General features: G+C 43.8%; 1 protein-coding gene across 3 annotated transcripts in view; it reads left to right on the top strand.

Annotated features, from left to right (window-relative positions):
* Positions 1-12,239, top strand: part of Fak (protein tyrosine kinase 2 Fak) — an 83,761-nt gene extending 71,522 nt beyond the window's left edge. For all 3 annotated transcript variants that reach the window (XM_070540094.1, XM_070540093.1, XM_070540095.1), the window contains exons 24-29: positions 209-325; positions 2,298-2,388; positions 4,006-4,085; positions 4,955-5,155; positions 6,931-7,011; positions 7,748-12,239. In XM_070540094.1, the coding sequence (XP_070396195.1) occupies positions 209-325; positions 2,298-2,388; positions 4,006-4,085; positions 4,955-5,155; positions 6,931-7,011; positions 7,748-8,101 (924 nt within the window). In that variant the 3' untranslated portion in view covers positions 8,102-12,239. The remainder of the gene's footprint in view (positions 1-208; positions 326-2,297; positions 2,389-4,005; positions 4,086-4,954; positions 5,156-6,930; positions 7,012-7,747) is intronic.
* The last annotated feature ends 2,421 nt before the right edge of the window (positions 12,240-14,660 follow it).

The raw sequence follows: 14,660 nt of genomic DNA, 5'->3' as shown, positions 1-14,660 counted from the left end.
CGGAAATACAAATGGTATGCAGTGTCATTTATCAAGCTGCGTGGAAATAAGATCCATTTAACATGAGCATAAACTTGAATGTGAATTGTAAGCGTAAACCTGTTTGTGAACATTGTTCTTATCTGTGCTAACTTGTGATCCTTGAACAAGGAACTCAGCTGGTGCATGGCATGATGGTGTGTGTTTGTGGCGCTGGGAATTCGTGCAGGACAACGACACCCTAGAACAGCGGCTCCTGGAGATGAAATTGCAGATGCAGCAGCGGGAGACAGAGGAAGACTCGAGGTGGCTGAGTCAGGAGGCGACCCACTTCGACCCCCTTCCAGTGAGGCCAGCAACTGGCGCATTGTTTGTACAGTGAAGCTGCTAAAAGGAATGGCATGTAGTGTAGCACAGCAAAAACAACGGCACAAGAACTTAAGAAATGGAACACACAAAAAAATGAAATGCAGAACACAGCCACTTTAGTATGGCGCTGAAAGCTGGTGTGCGGCAGTGTGCGCAGTATCAAATGTTGGTCAACGAAGAGCCAGAGTCCCAAATTCCTGCTTTGAAATGTAATTAGAGAGTTTTAGATCTTGCACACTCGAGGTTGGGGAACACAAACTGCGGGGTGTGCAAATGAATGTAAGAGGAGGATACAAAAGAGTGCAAGCACTATGTGTGGTTTTGCTTATGCAAAGATGCTTTGTTGCGTTATTTCAAAACTCCCTATTATCAATGATTACAAAATAAAGTTTCCTTGTATATATAGCACATTCACTCACAGAAACTTATTTGCACAATTTTATGTCGCCAGTTATCTATTATTTTTGTTTTTCTCATTGGGTTTTCTTGGCGTCATGTTGAAGCTCAGTTGGGGGTTTGTATGGCTGTGGCGATGAAAGCTGACGGTGTGGTGCTTCAATGCAGCCAACGTGGGAGCTGTCGCTGCAGAATAGCTAGCAAACAAGCATTGGCTAGTTGGCTAATTTCTCTGTCTTTGAGGCAGCACTACTTTTTTTACGATGTTTGCTATGTGAGATCGAAGGAGGTTCATAATTCAGGAGTTTTTGAAGTGGGCTAACGTGAAAATTATTGCTAAGATACCTCCTCATCTTGAAACAGGACAGTGCTAAAGACGTGGACTTAGCAAACCCACACAAGAAGATGGCGCTGTATTATGAAACGGCGCTGTGCTTCATATTTTTAGTGCTTCCTTTCTGTGTCTGCATACATAACGCTGGCTTGGGGTGCTGTTCTGGGGTGGGATAATGTAATCACTCTGTTCCAATGCCATTCATTTTTGCACTTTCTCACTGGTAATAGCGGTACTTGTCCCGCGTTATAAATGGGATCGGCCGGTCGTGAACGATGGATGATATGTGTGGCATAAAATAGAGTGGGAAGAATCGGTACATTATACCAGCCTTTGGACACTGCCAAATTCCACCATCATGTCGGTTCCAATGACTGATAGGGCTGCTACACCCTCTCTTATTGGCTCAGAGCACCGAGATGTAGGAATTCAACAACATGGTGGAATTTAACGATGTCTGGTACAGCACCCCTGTTTCTGAGAGGGGATTTGCGGAACCCATGGATTGCACCCTTTGCCCCTGTTTGGCGTCTGAGTGCCCAGTACAAGTGCCCCTTACACTCTTTCTGCACCAGTGCAGCCATACCAGTTGCTTACGGATTGAGGCATTGCACTCATAGGTACGCTGCTTTCAGTGTTTCTGTTTAACCAGCCTAATTTAGATGTCCAGGTGTTCGTACTGTTCTTGGACATTTTAATAGTGGGCTTTGCGTCGTTTAGTGCACTGCACTAAATGTGCCAAGCTGTTTGTGGTCGTGTATTCAACAAAATAATAAAATAAAACAAATATCTCATTGCTTATGATATAACATCTGCAACAAAGAAGCTAGATATATTAAGCCCCACATTTAGGGGCCAACTTGGATCTTCTGTCCATGGTTAAACAATGAATGGTGGCAGAGTGCAACTTTATATATACTGTTAACCTCATAATTAATCACCTAATGAGACAGGCAAAATGTTTAGCTTAACTCTCTCATTGCTGCTTGCATAATTAGTGGATCATAACGTGAGGGTTATGTGATGCTTTGGAAAAGCCAGGTGGGGGTTCCCCTATGGCTAAAGTTCGAAAACCTGTGTCTTACTGATCAAGCTGAGTCACTGCTGGTGTCCCCTTTGTGACGTCAGTAAATCAGCTGCAGCTCTTTCTGCGCATGAGGTTTAACGCAAGAAACCATGCCTTGAAGAGAGTGTCTGATCACGTGCCGTTTCATTCCAGACTACACCCAATCGCCCTCGTGCGTCGTGCAGTGATACCTCTGATGCAGGGAGCATAGGCATTACGAATGGTACCAGCCCATCATCCCCGGGTAACTGTTTTAAACCTTCTCATTACCCTTCAAAGTGTCAGCTCTGTGACATCATAGGGAATAATACTAGTTTGTGCATGTTTGTTGTCGTGCTATATGCAAGTGCTGTTATTGAATTAACCAGGTAAATGAAGTTAACTTTAAAGGTCAATTGCACCAAAATATTTGACCATGTAAAAAGCCTAGTTTCAGATAGCATAGATACAGCAGCCTCCATGAAAAGCTTTTCTTTGGAATGCAAGCGAATCGTAATATGGGGTGTTTTTTTTTTAGCTGCACCAAACATTTAAACGTTGCCTGCGGCAGATAGCACAATTCTAGCCCTTGAGCCTAAATTTGCTCGCTGAGTTGGCCATTGCTTCTACGAGAGATGAAAATGCTGAACTGATTAATTAAGATAGTTATGCTAACTTACTTTTTAATTAATTACAGTATGGCACATATTTCAATCTACAAATTGTAGCTAGTAAGTTTGCAAGGCATATCGACTTGGAATGAATTCCAAAGATGGCACTGTTTTAACGTTTCAAGATATGCGCTGTCAAACTTGCAGTAAAAATGGTCATTGTTGAACTTTTTTTAAAGAAAACGCTGTTTTATGCATTTGAGCACAATAGTAACTGGAACATCAGTGCATTTTATTCGACACTGAAAATTAATATCTCGAAACTGGTATAGTCCCGAATATTCGTTGCAAGTGGATACATCTTGCAAACTCACCAGCTACCATTTGTAAATTTAAATATGTGCCGTAAAGTAATTAATTAAAATGTTGATTAGAGTCATCATGTTAATTCCTCATTTAAGCCTTTTGAGTTCTCATAGAAGTAATAGCTGCCTCATCGAGTAATTTAGCTCCAGGATAAGTATTGTGTTATCTGCCATAGGCAATCTTAAAAAATTTGGCGCAGAGAAAATAAACATGCCTGATACTATTACTAAAAGCTTTCAGAAGCAGCCTTTTTCGATGGAGTTTGTGCCATAACGTTTTTGATACAAAACCATTACTGCTCATCGGAAATGATGAAAACCAATGCAGTAGCTCAGCATGACCACCAAGATCGGATAGTGCCCCAGCACACTGAATAATTTGGAGGCCATGTGCTGGGATTCGCATCATATCCACTAACCACAAGGCGCAAGTGTTATCTGTTTAGGTGCTATTTAAAGCCTGTTCATAAGAAAATTAAACAATTAGCAGCCGTCTGGCTTTGTCAGGTTTGCCTTACTAGTGTATATTACTCATTTCGTGACCAATACTGTATCCAAAGTGAAATTTTATTACAGCTACATTTGGCCTTTAACTTTATGTATGACGAGGCCCTTAGTCTTACAGTGCTGTCTGTGAGCAGGATTTTTTGCCAGCTACGGCGTTGCGCTGCTGAGTTTGAGCTCGTGGATCTGATCACGGCCACGATGGCCATACTTCAATGGGGGCACAATGAAAAAACGCTCATGTGCTTAAGATTTAGGTTCACGTTAAAGAACCCCATGTGGTCATAATTAATGCAAAGTCCTCAACTAGGGTGTGCCTCATAATCAGAGCTTAATTTTGCTTCCTGAAACCTCAGAATTTCTTTTAACCGACATTTTCACTTGTCTTTCTCTTTCCCACAGTTGTAACAAGCCCAGGACCACTCAACCAAGAGGAAGTTTCCATGGGATCACTAGAATACTCCATGGTAGATAAGAAACCTGTAAGTGTCGTTGTTTCTTGTTTAACATTTGGCATGCATCCTGTGTGCTTTGCTCGTTGTTGAGTGTTTTTTTGTTGAAGCATTCACGTCTCTGTCGTACCAAGCCACGTCTGCAGTTGCCAACAAAGACACTATAAAACTGCGTACTAGAAGAAAAGGGCTTACTCACATTTCCATTCCAACAAGAATATGCAAAGTGTATTGAGCAAGTTGCAGCAAACTCTACTGACAGGTTATTACTGACCAACTAGTATTATTTTCTAATTTTGATGTTTGCACCTAGTTTTCATAGACGGGAAACAGCAAAAGGCAGCGCTTGGCAAAGATATTCACCAACACTTTGTTTTGCGATACCCAGCCTACTTATACTCAACGATAATCTTTCAATTCGCTGTAACAGGGCTTGCAGCTTGTTAGGGTGAACAGGTTACCTAAACTTTCAGATTCTTAAAGTCAACACGTTACCTAAGTGAAGTTTGAACACACCATAAACACAAAATAACGAAAAATGTTTGCTGATAATATCCATAGTGCATAAATTGGCACAATATGGCCTGTGCTGCCATTTGTGCTACCACACTTCAAATACACATGCATACATAATAGTAGGACACAGCTTCGTAAGCGGTACATTATAACAGCATGCTACATGGAGGGGTGCTTCAAGCAATTAAGAAAGCCAACCTCTGTTCTTTTCGTAGTGGCTTGCATTTATATGTTGTGAACAGTTTATACTGCGGAGTCATTCTGAATGTTATTGGAGCAGGTTTCAGGAAAAACAGATTTTAGCTCCTGGTGATTTGACAGCATGTGAAATGGTATATTGAGAAACAAATTACGAGCACTTGTAAATCCCCCATAAAATGCAGAAAAGCCCCATTGTCCAGCAGTCGCAGCCATATCCACCTCCCAAGCCAGAGATGATGCCAGCAGCACAGCCTCCGACACTGGAGACCGACCGGACCAACGACCACGTGTACGAATGCACCACCCGCGTGGTCCGTTCGGTCATGCAGCTTTCCCAGGGAGTCACTGAGGCCAGGGCGGAAGAGTACCTAGACTTGGTCAAGGTGAGCTGAACAGTGGTCCCAGTGGTATTGCCATGCGTGTATTGTCTTACATTTTGCCAGTGACTGCCTTGCACCAGATTATCACTTATCAAGTTATCGCTTAGTGCTAGAAACATCTGCTGTAAAGGAACTTTCATGAATGTTTTTCACCAGATCTATAGTGAAAGCGACATGTGTAATCAGACGGAGTGCACTTTGCGAATGGTGTTTGCAAACGTTCTTGAATGTGTGCAAGCGCCAGTGATTACTCTGGAGTGGACGGTGGGACATGTATAAACAGTAGATAACCATGACCCACAAGATGAAGTTGATAAACAATGACTGTGCTTGCCACAGTCATAGCCTTTTGATTGACGCTTTCTTTCCTTGGCACAAGTTTGCCCAATGAAAAGATTGACTCTTCCTTCTCACTTTCTGGTTTTTCACTGTCGCTACATGATAATACGTATTGCCTTGTGTGTGGTGCTATTTTTCCATTTTTGTCAGTTACTTTTTTCACCGAACTATCACTGCTATCATGTCATCACTCAGTGTTCGCTGTATTTGAAATTTCATGAAGGTTTCTGCCAGTTGGTGGCAACATGTTTTTGTCTAACAATCTCGAATCTATGAGAGCACTAGCGATTACTCTGGAATGCATGGTGATAGGTATGTAAATAGCGAGGAGCATAGGAATAGCGAGGCTGCTCGGGCCCCACCAGCTCGGCTTGTGTCAGGGTCTCTAGTTGCAACTTTTCGCACAATACTTCGCCTTACGTAGACGTCAACTACAGATGAGTGTGCCGAATTTTTCGGTGCCTTCGGATCGTTTGTTTTCCCACTTAGTACGTTTTTTCTCACATTTTATTCTTCTGGAACGTAGCACTGAGGTTCTACTGTACAGAAATAGACAAATAGGGTATTCATTGTGTAAAAAAATAGGCTGTAACAAATTAGCAGGTATAAAACAGCAAATCAAGAGGCATTATTAACAGGTACGATACAGGTAAATAAAGAGCCACAAAATTCTATAAGCACAGTAAGGCATCAGCAGAAACATAGTGAAAAAGATGCTGCAGATACTACAAGCAGATGACGTAATCAGGGAAAAAGTGTTTCAGTGGCAGACTTAAAATGTGCAGGATCAGCATGAACTATGGTGCTGATGGGAAGATTAATCTGTTTGGCAGATTGTGTAAAGGAATTAAGATGGGCTGTTGTTTGTGCTGTTGTTGGTGAGTAAGCAACTTTTTCTGAGGTTCCTGTAGGCGATATCATTGCATGCTCTTATAGCTGAACCAGATAGTCGGTACTCACTGGCTTGTCTACAAATGTTTCATATACAATTGTTGGCAGGCCTTTTTGCTTTTCACTCATCACGCATGTTGAGGCATTACAGTGGGGTGGGGTATTATGTGGTACAGTCAGAACCTCAATACAACAAACATGAATATAAGTAAGTAAATTTTAACTGGTTCTTGCTGATATTGCATGTTATAATTATGCTCTTGTAGTGAGTGTCGGATATAACAAAGGTATTCTTATGTCAGATGCGACTTTGTTGGTTCGGTTAATGTTGCAGTCATTAGCCATACCCAGACCTGCCATTCTTGGCAGGTCTTGGCACCAGTAATGGTTTCTTTTCCTGCCTTGATCAGTTGGCATTACTGTAATGATCCTGAGCTGTATTTCTTCATGCAGGATGGCTAAATATGTACACAGATTACACATGTGTGCACGGTATACAGAGCTACACAGCACCAAATTTGATGATCATGATGGCTTTTTCTTTGCAGAATGTTGGCTTGGAGTTGCGAAGCCTTTTGGCCAGCGTGGATGATCTCATGACTTTCTTTCCCCTATGGTCCAAAAAGGAGGTGAGCTTATTTGCAGTCTCTTGCTACGTGCTTCACTGGTATGTTGTGCCTATGCCCTGCTCTTTACAGGGTGATGCACACCAAAAAGCTTGGCCAGTTTAAGAGCTAATCAAAAATATGTGCAGCACATGACACACACACTTGGAATTGGGTGGAATACAAATTGAGCACTAATCATGACGAATGGATATGTAAAGTTATTCTTCAAATGTTACCTTGTATGAAACGCTAGAGAGGATAAAGTCCAGCTGTGTTAGTATATTACACCCCTGAAACAGCAAAACAGCCACTGTTATCTGTGAGATGAGGCTTTGTACACCAAAAAAGCAAAAAAATAATAATAAATAAATACTTATGGGCATGCTACGCTGAAGTTACTGCATTGGGCTGCCATGACGTCATGGAATTTGCCAGTGTCTACTTGTGTCGAGTTAAATGTTTATAGGTAATCAAGGGCTATGCTGCTTTTAAAGTGTACCGAAGGCTCAATTTAGCAACTATCACTACTTTTCCTGTGCCAGAATAGCCAAAATCTGAGAAAATAATTGGAAATTTATGATGCCATACTTAGTACAGCCAAATTTTGATTTTATGAAAGCTAATTTTACACATATTCAATTGAGCGAAAACCTCGAAGCTCTGAGGCGAACTCGACATCTCATCCAATAAGATGATTTGGAGTTTAAACAGCCAAAGCCTTGCTCCAAAGGTGGTACTTTCGTGCCGTCTTCACCAGGTGGAGATGGCTCATCGCGTCCTGAGCAAGGACATGGCCAACCTGGTGCAAGCCATGAAGCTGGCCATCAAATACTCAAAGACAACGCTCGACGCCGAGTACCGCCGCGGCATGCTGAGCTCTGCCCATGCTCTAGCCATCGACGCCAAGAACCTGCTGGACGTCGTCGACTCGGTCAGACTCCGCATCCAGATGTCACCGTCGCAGGTGGCGCCCACGGCGCCTCCCACGTTGGCCTCACCCGTCGCAGCCCGAAATGGCCAGGCGGCGGTTGAGGACGAAGAGGCGACGTCCGCAAGCTGTGTACAACGAGAAATTCAGCAGGACTGTGAACCAAACTACGATATTGCTTAACAGATTGTATCTTATATTGTGTGTGCAGCTATTGCATGTTTGATGCGAAAGGAAAGGAAACTCGGACCGAACCACTTGCAAAAGGGCGTACAAATTTTAAGGCAGTCTATCGTGTTTTTAGTGCATTTCACAGTTTGAGCTGCTCTTTGACTGTCTTGCAGTGAATAGGTGTGTGGCCTACAATTGTTGCTACATATGAAAGACCCTTGAAGGCATCTTCAGGTATATAGTTGCATGTAGCAGATGGAATTTGTGAGCTGCCTCCATGTGATGTGATGTTGCGTGTGGTTCGATAGAAGAATGAAATTCGTTGCGGTGTTGCCGAGAAGCTCGTGTCTTCTGGTAGAAAATGCAAACTGCATGTTTCAGGCACAGCTCGTTGCAGCAGGGATAGGAATGCATTTTCTCAATTGCAGTGTTCCTGTCATGTGTGGTGCTCTTAATGTAAAGCTGACTCGGCGCGTCCGGTGTATGTAACGTTCGAGAAAATTGTCTCAAATTGTGCTGCTGTTTGTGGGGACCATGTCTGTATGTTGATGGGAAGAGATTGGGGAACATAACTTTTAGCGTCTGTATACCTGCAGCTTTACTTTTGTCACAGTCGGCTGACTTTTTTTTTATCCTGTAAGATTGAAAAAACATTTTTTTAGTAACGATTGATATCCTGTTTTTATTAGGCAGAAGTTTCCATTGTTGAGTTCTTACCACTTGGCCATTTGCTTAGTTATCAAAGCTTTTGAACGAGAGAGTTCACTGCGTGTATTGTCAAGTCTACAAACAAAACAGAGACTGACTTTTGCCCAGCAATGAGCACTCTCTAAATGACTTGCCTGACTGATTTGCTTGTAATTAATTTGATTGCCCTCAAAAGACCTGCCCTCTCATTTTTTTAAGACTTATCAACTTGTCTTATCAACAGTCTTGACAGATGAACTGCACAGGTGTTCAATTAACCAGAGACTCCAAGCATGTGTGTAGCAGCAGCCATAAAAGCTTGCTGCAGAGCTGTTGCCACTTGAGTACACATATTACCTTGAACATTCAGTGCCTGAGTAGGAAGCAACAAATATTGGCGATAAAACAGTTTCTAGTTGGGAGGAGGTGGGAGCTGTGAAAATCGCACACACAAACGCTAAAAGACAGTGGACTAGAGTTAATACTGGGCAGCTATGTTAAGGCAACCATCGCAGTGATGCTGTCACGTCTTCTTGTGAACTTAGTTAACAGTCTACCCTGGGTAGCTGGTAGAAGAGTACATGACGGTAGCTATGTGCTCTTTTCAAGAAATGCTTTTTCTATGCAGCTTAGCATGTGCTCTTGCTGTACCAGACCCATTTCGTACCCCATTGTCTCCTCTTTGTCTCGGTCATTATCCATGTTGAGCAGCTAACGAAAAAGAAAAACTGTCTGTTTGCGTGACCTCTCAGAGGGTTTCTAAATGCTTCGCATTTACAGGGTTTGCTTGTGTTTTGTGGGCAGCAGCGTATACTAGATGGACAGCAGGTGTTAGTCTGCTTCGTCTATGCGCTGCCTTTGCAGTAGCTGTTCCTTAAAGGAGTACTGGCATATATTTTCAAAGTTGTATAAATTATGTCAAACGCTTCTTGCACGTAAAAGGCTTTATAGTGACTCATTGGCGTTGTAGTGACGGCCTTCAAGCAGATCAAAATTTTCTGACGTTATGTAGTGGTAAGACTACGCCCAATCACCTTGCTCATAAAAAAAAATAGTGTGCTGGAACTATCAACGATGATTGTAATTGTAATCGAATTGCCCAACACTTCAAGAAAACTGCTTGCTTTATTATAAGAACGGTGCGATTGAGTGCATATATTTGTCCTGGTGAGGATATTCAGGTTAGGTTTGTTGTTTCGTTGCGTTATTCCGTAGAGAGCAGAGCCATTAACCAGCACATCTGTAGCGGTGGTATAGGCGGACAGCAACGGCATCTCAAAGAGCTATAACAGTTGACATTCGGCAACAAACGCGCTACACAACTTGACTGCGCGCGTACACCCTATACGTCTGTGCAAAGTCTAAGCTTCCACCACCGACCTCAGGACACCAACCAGCCAACCACAGAAACAGGCAGAAGGGACAAAGAAAGCTATTCGCCCTAAAATAAGCAGTAGTGCTGCACGCATTTCATTTGACCGCACTTGTTTGTGGCAGCTACAGCAGTCGCAGGAATGGATCAAGCCAGCGCATCATGTCATCATGACGCACCCGCTTTCGCATCCATGAAGCCAAAACTGGTTCATCAGAACAAGTATTGTAGTAAATTATATTTAGGAGGCTGTGGTGGTTGCCAGTATTTTTTTTTTTTTCAGGTTTAGAACCTTCATTCACCACAAAAAATTGACAAGTTGAAAATTTCATGTCAGTACTTCTTTAGAACCTGCCACAGGTCTATTGCTTTGCTGCAATAGCTGCGCAGCATTATTCACGGGCCACCCAAGGAAGTTCAGGCCGACTAAAGTGGCATGTGATCTGCGATCAACGTGGGAGCTAATCGTGCATTCTGCAATGGCAGTGTCGCCTGTAGCAGTTGCTTTAGAGGGTCCTGTTTCTCGAAAACGGGCACATTTGCTATAAAAGGCAGCAGTAGACAAAGTTCACATGCAAAGCTCACTCTTGTCAAAAGTTCTCGGTGCACTTTCAGTCTTGAACCCTTTAAACCCCCAAGCCTAAGCTGTACTTGTCCTGCCAGCTGCACTGATGTTGTCAAGGACGAATTCAGTTTGTTGCGGGTGCACTGTGCCGTGCTCTGCAGTAACCACTCAAGCACATCATCTCGTTCCACCAATAACTGATAGCTTTGGGCTGTCATGAGCGTAGAGAAAGTTATTGCAGATGTCAGTGTAATTGAGAAAACTTATCTGTTAATGGTCTTACATCTATAATGTCTCAATTTAACACAAGAGGTAAACCATACAACTTGCATTTTTTTTTAAATGAGTACGTTAGGCCTACATGCAGAAAATTGGCAAAGAAATTTATGAAATTTTATGTTGTTTTTTTATTCACCAGAGAACTTGGGAGTTTAAAGGTCAGGTTGAGGCCCCAGAGTTGTCGTCAAGCATTTCTCTGTCGATACTTAGAGACGTGGAGGAACGGATCCTTGCCCTGTAAATGCGAAAGCATTTAAACGAGTCTGCATTGTAGTTGGCTAAGTGAACTGCAGCCTGTGCATCATGTTGCTATCTTCCCATTTGCAAAGTGTGCAGCGCTTTATAAATATATTTAGCACTCAAAGCCGCAACACGGCTTAGGTGCCGACATTTTTCAGAATGCTTGCGAGAGACAGACGCATAGTGATGGTGACCGACTTCTGCGTGCGACCGGGTTGTACATTTTTCAACTACTACAGCTGCAGCTACTTACATCACATGTGTAGAATCTTATTTCGAGCCCTTTCATTTTGCAGCAGCAGCAGCACGTGTACTGCATCCGAACTTGTCACCATTTTCACCGCCCTTCCCACAGTAACAAAACGGGTTGCACCTATCTGTTCTTGCTTTTCTTTTTACGTTGAGGCGATGCATCATTTACAATGCTATGCGCCTTTACACGGAAACGTGACTTGCAAACAGTGGTTTTACAGTGAGTAAGTGTGGCAGAATGAAGGCAAAATGCACGCAAGGGACTTATTTAACATAGCTATATGGCAATTTTTTTTATCTTCTGCTCGGCAAAGTTCTGCTTTATTCATTGTCATAAGGCAGTGACATATACAGATGTTGTACCTCTGGTATCTATTTATCTCCCAAGCACTGTTGTCCTGCATTGTAGCAGGAAGAGACGGCCAACTGGTGATAATATGTCTTGGCACAGGAAAACGTTTCAACTAATGCAGTGTACACTTACTTCTAACTAACTCTGGCTTGCAAAAATGGCAGCAAACTAGTCACTGTTCGAACCTACTACATTGTAAATCGAAACCTCGACATTTCTTTTCAACAGTAAAATTTTGCATTTTTTTTAGTAATCTGGGCTGTATACATAATAACAGTTATATACTTGCTATATGGCCTTCCTCATGACACTCTTTTATTTTTCTTCAATATGTCGGCATGCATGTGTGTGTATGTCATGTTTACATGTTAATAGAACTTATTAAATTCAATTCGAAGTCACAGTGTGGTCTCATTTTATGTTCAGAGCACTGAGAAAGTTCTCTGGAAACTGTACTGTAGCACATTGGAAAATACCATGCTGTAGCTTTGCAGGTTGCAATACTTCCGGAGAAATGCAACGTGCAGGAGAAAGCAAACGAATGGCAGGACTCATAATGTATTTTCATGCACACTGTTATTTACAACATGCCCAAACATATATCTTATAGATTTCTTAACCATGTAGCCCATCGGCCTGGCTAGAGCCATGTTTCTTTCAAGGAAACTCCCAGTCACCAGACAGAATAGTGCAATGTCACTTGCATATATGAATGCTGTCTAAAAGATCATGCATTTGATGTTACAGAGGTGTAAAGAGTAGGTTAGTGTTGTATCGTAGGGCAATTGTCACAAATCACACAAAGGGTACAAATCTGAACGGAAATAACACAGAAGGTGACAACTGGATCAAATGTGACAAACTGAATAATGTAGATAAACGAAAGACATCCATAAACCACGAGTGAAAATAAGGGGAGCCAAGGGTCTCGATTTCATTCATTTACAATCGGATGAAGAAAACGGACCACTCGCGTGATGCGAGCTCCCTTGGGTGTCGCTGTCTCCTCACTGGGGAGAATAATACTGGGCGCGTATGCGACTACTGGAAACGCTGGCACTGCAGTCGTTCTTGCGTCAAAATTGGGATCACGTGACATCGCTTTACCGCGGCGATCGCGCGCGTGCCGATTTTCTTCCGCTATTTGAGAGGTTTATGTTGTTTTGATTGTTCATAAACGGTCCCCCCTGTTTAATAGTAGTGACCGTGGTATTAGAACAGAAAAAAAAACTGCTCGTGCTATTTGTAATGCTTGTTAATACGATCATCGCTGAAAATATCCAGCCAACTGACCCAATTAAGGCCAGATTTGTTTTGATCGGATTGTTCGTTTAGAATGCAGTCACAGGACTTCATCTATGCAGAAGTACGGCAAAAGTACACTGGTCAAGAGATTCTTCTTCGGCAACCTCACTCGGCTTGGATCACTTCGGATCACTCGATGACCGCGGAAACTCGCTGTCAAAACGCTGGAGTGAGGAAACGCGGCAGCAACAGCGAGCGAACTGACCTTCGTGCTACCTCTCGCTTCAACGCGAATTAAGCGGCGAAAAGACAGCGCACACGAAGGTAGCAGCACTCTGGCGCCCCGCACTCTGTCCACATGGCAGATCGCTTTCAAGAAAGGGAGGCTGCGCCGTACGCAGCAGCCGCCGGAGTTGAACGACCCCTTCCCCCACCCCGTACCACCCCTCGCCCCGGTACCTCTTGCGCGACGTAAGACGGCGCGCTTCCTCCCCGCTTTGCTCCCTTTCGCGCCGAAAATTGAGCCGTGACCGTGGGGTGACCTTTAGAAAGTTTCACTCGCACGTACAGCATACGGCGATGGAACATTACGGCGACGCCGACGGCAGAAATGCGCCTGGAGTGTGCATATAGTTGCTATCGCAATAAAAGGCCGAATGTAAGGTCGTTTCACTTCTTTGCCTCTTCAACTTTCCCACTGCTGCTGCTGTGGGTGTTGCTGTCCGGCACACGGCGTCGGGAAGCGGTTCAGAGCGTGTATATACATGGGAGGAACGTGGCAGAGAAGAGACGCGAGAAACTCGTTTGGACCACACCGCGTCGAATGCGCACAATGCCCTCTGGAGCACCCTGGGCGTCGCTGTCAAGACTTAACTCCTGACAGCTGTAATTATTCGTGAACCGCCTGTTCCTGGGTTGAGCGTCGCCGTCCCTCGTCGTAACCACGCGAACGCACTCGTGCCCATGCTCGCGCGTTCGTCGTGGTCTTCTTCCACAGTTGGCCCCGATGCCGTTCATCATGCCAGCGTTCCCATGCTGCCCCTCGATCTGCGAAGGCGCTGACGGCTCTGGCACACTGCCAGTCGGTGCTGTGACCGCGGTGTCGAATTCTTCGCCTCAAGCGCTCAAATTTTGTGTTGATGAGTATCGCACTAGTCTGACACCTTTTTTAAGGCGAAAGCCTTATATGCCCCATGAAGCGCAAAATCTGGCGAGGGTCCGGCGTTAACAGCGGGTGGCAACAAAACTCACGTGACCAAGGGATGACGTTACGTTCCCGGTGCTGGACCTGCTGCGGCTCACACTGCGGAATCCCGCGGTGAACAGCCACGGCGTCGGTCCTACTCCCCAAAACTGGATTAAGGTGGATTAAGATCGATTAAGGTTGGTACAAATTAGAGCAAGGTGCATTGAAGTTGGTAAAATTAGATTAGTGATCATGGTTTTATGTGCCAGAACCACGATCTGATTATATGAGGCACGCCGTAGTGGGGGACGCCGGATTAATTTCAACCACGTGGAGTTCTTCGACGTGCACGTAAAACTTTTGCGAAATGCGAAAACACCCGCGTACTTAGGT

This window comes from Dermacentor albipictus, chromosome 6, assembly GCF_038994185.2.
Source record: "Dermacentor albipictus isolate Rhodes 1998 colony chromosome 6, USDA_Dalb.pri_finalv2, whole genome shotgun sequence".
Taxonomy (NCBI): Eukaryota; Metazoa; Arthropoda; class Arachnida; order Ixodida; family Ixodidae; genus Dermacentor; species Dermacentor albipictus.
This window is presented reverse-complemented; position numbering and strand designations above follow the sequence as displayed.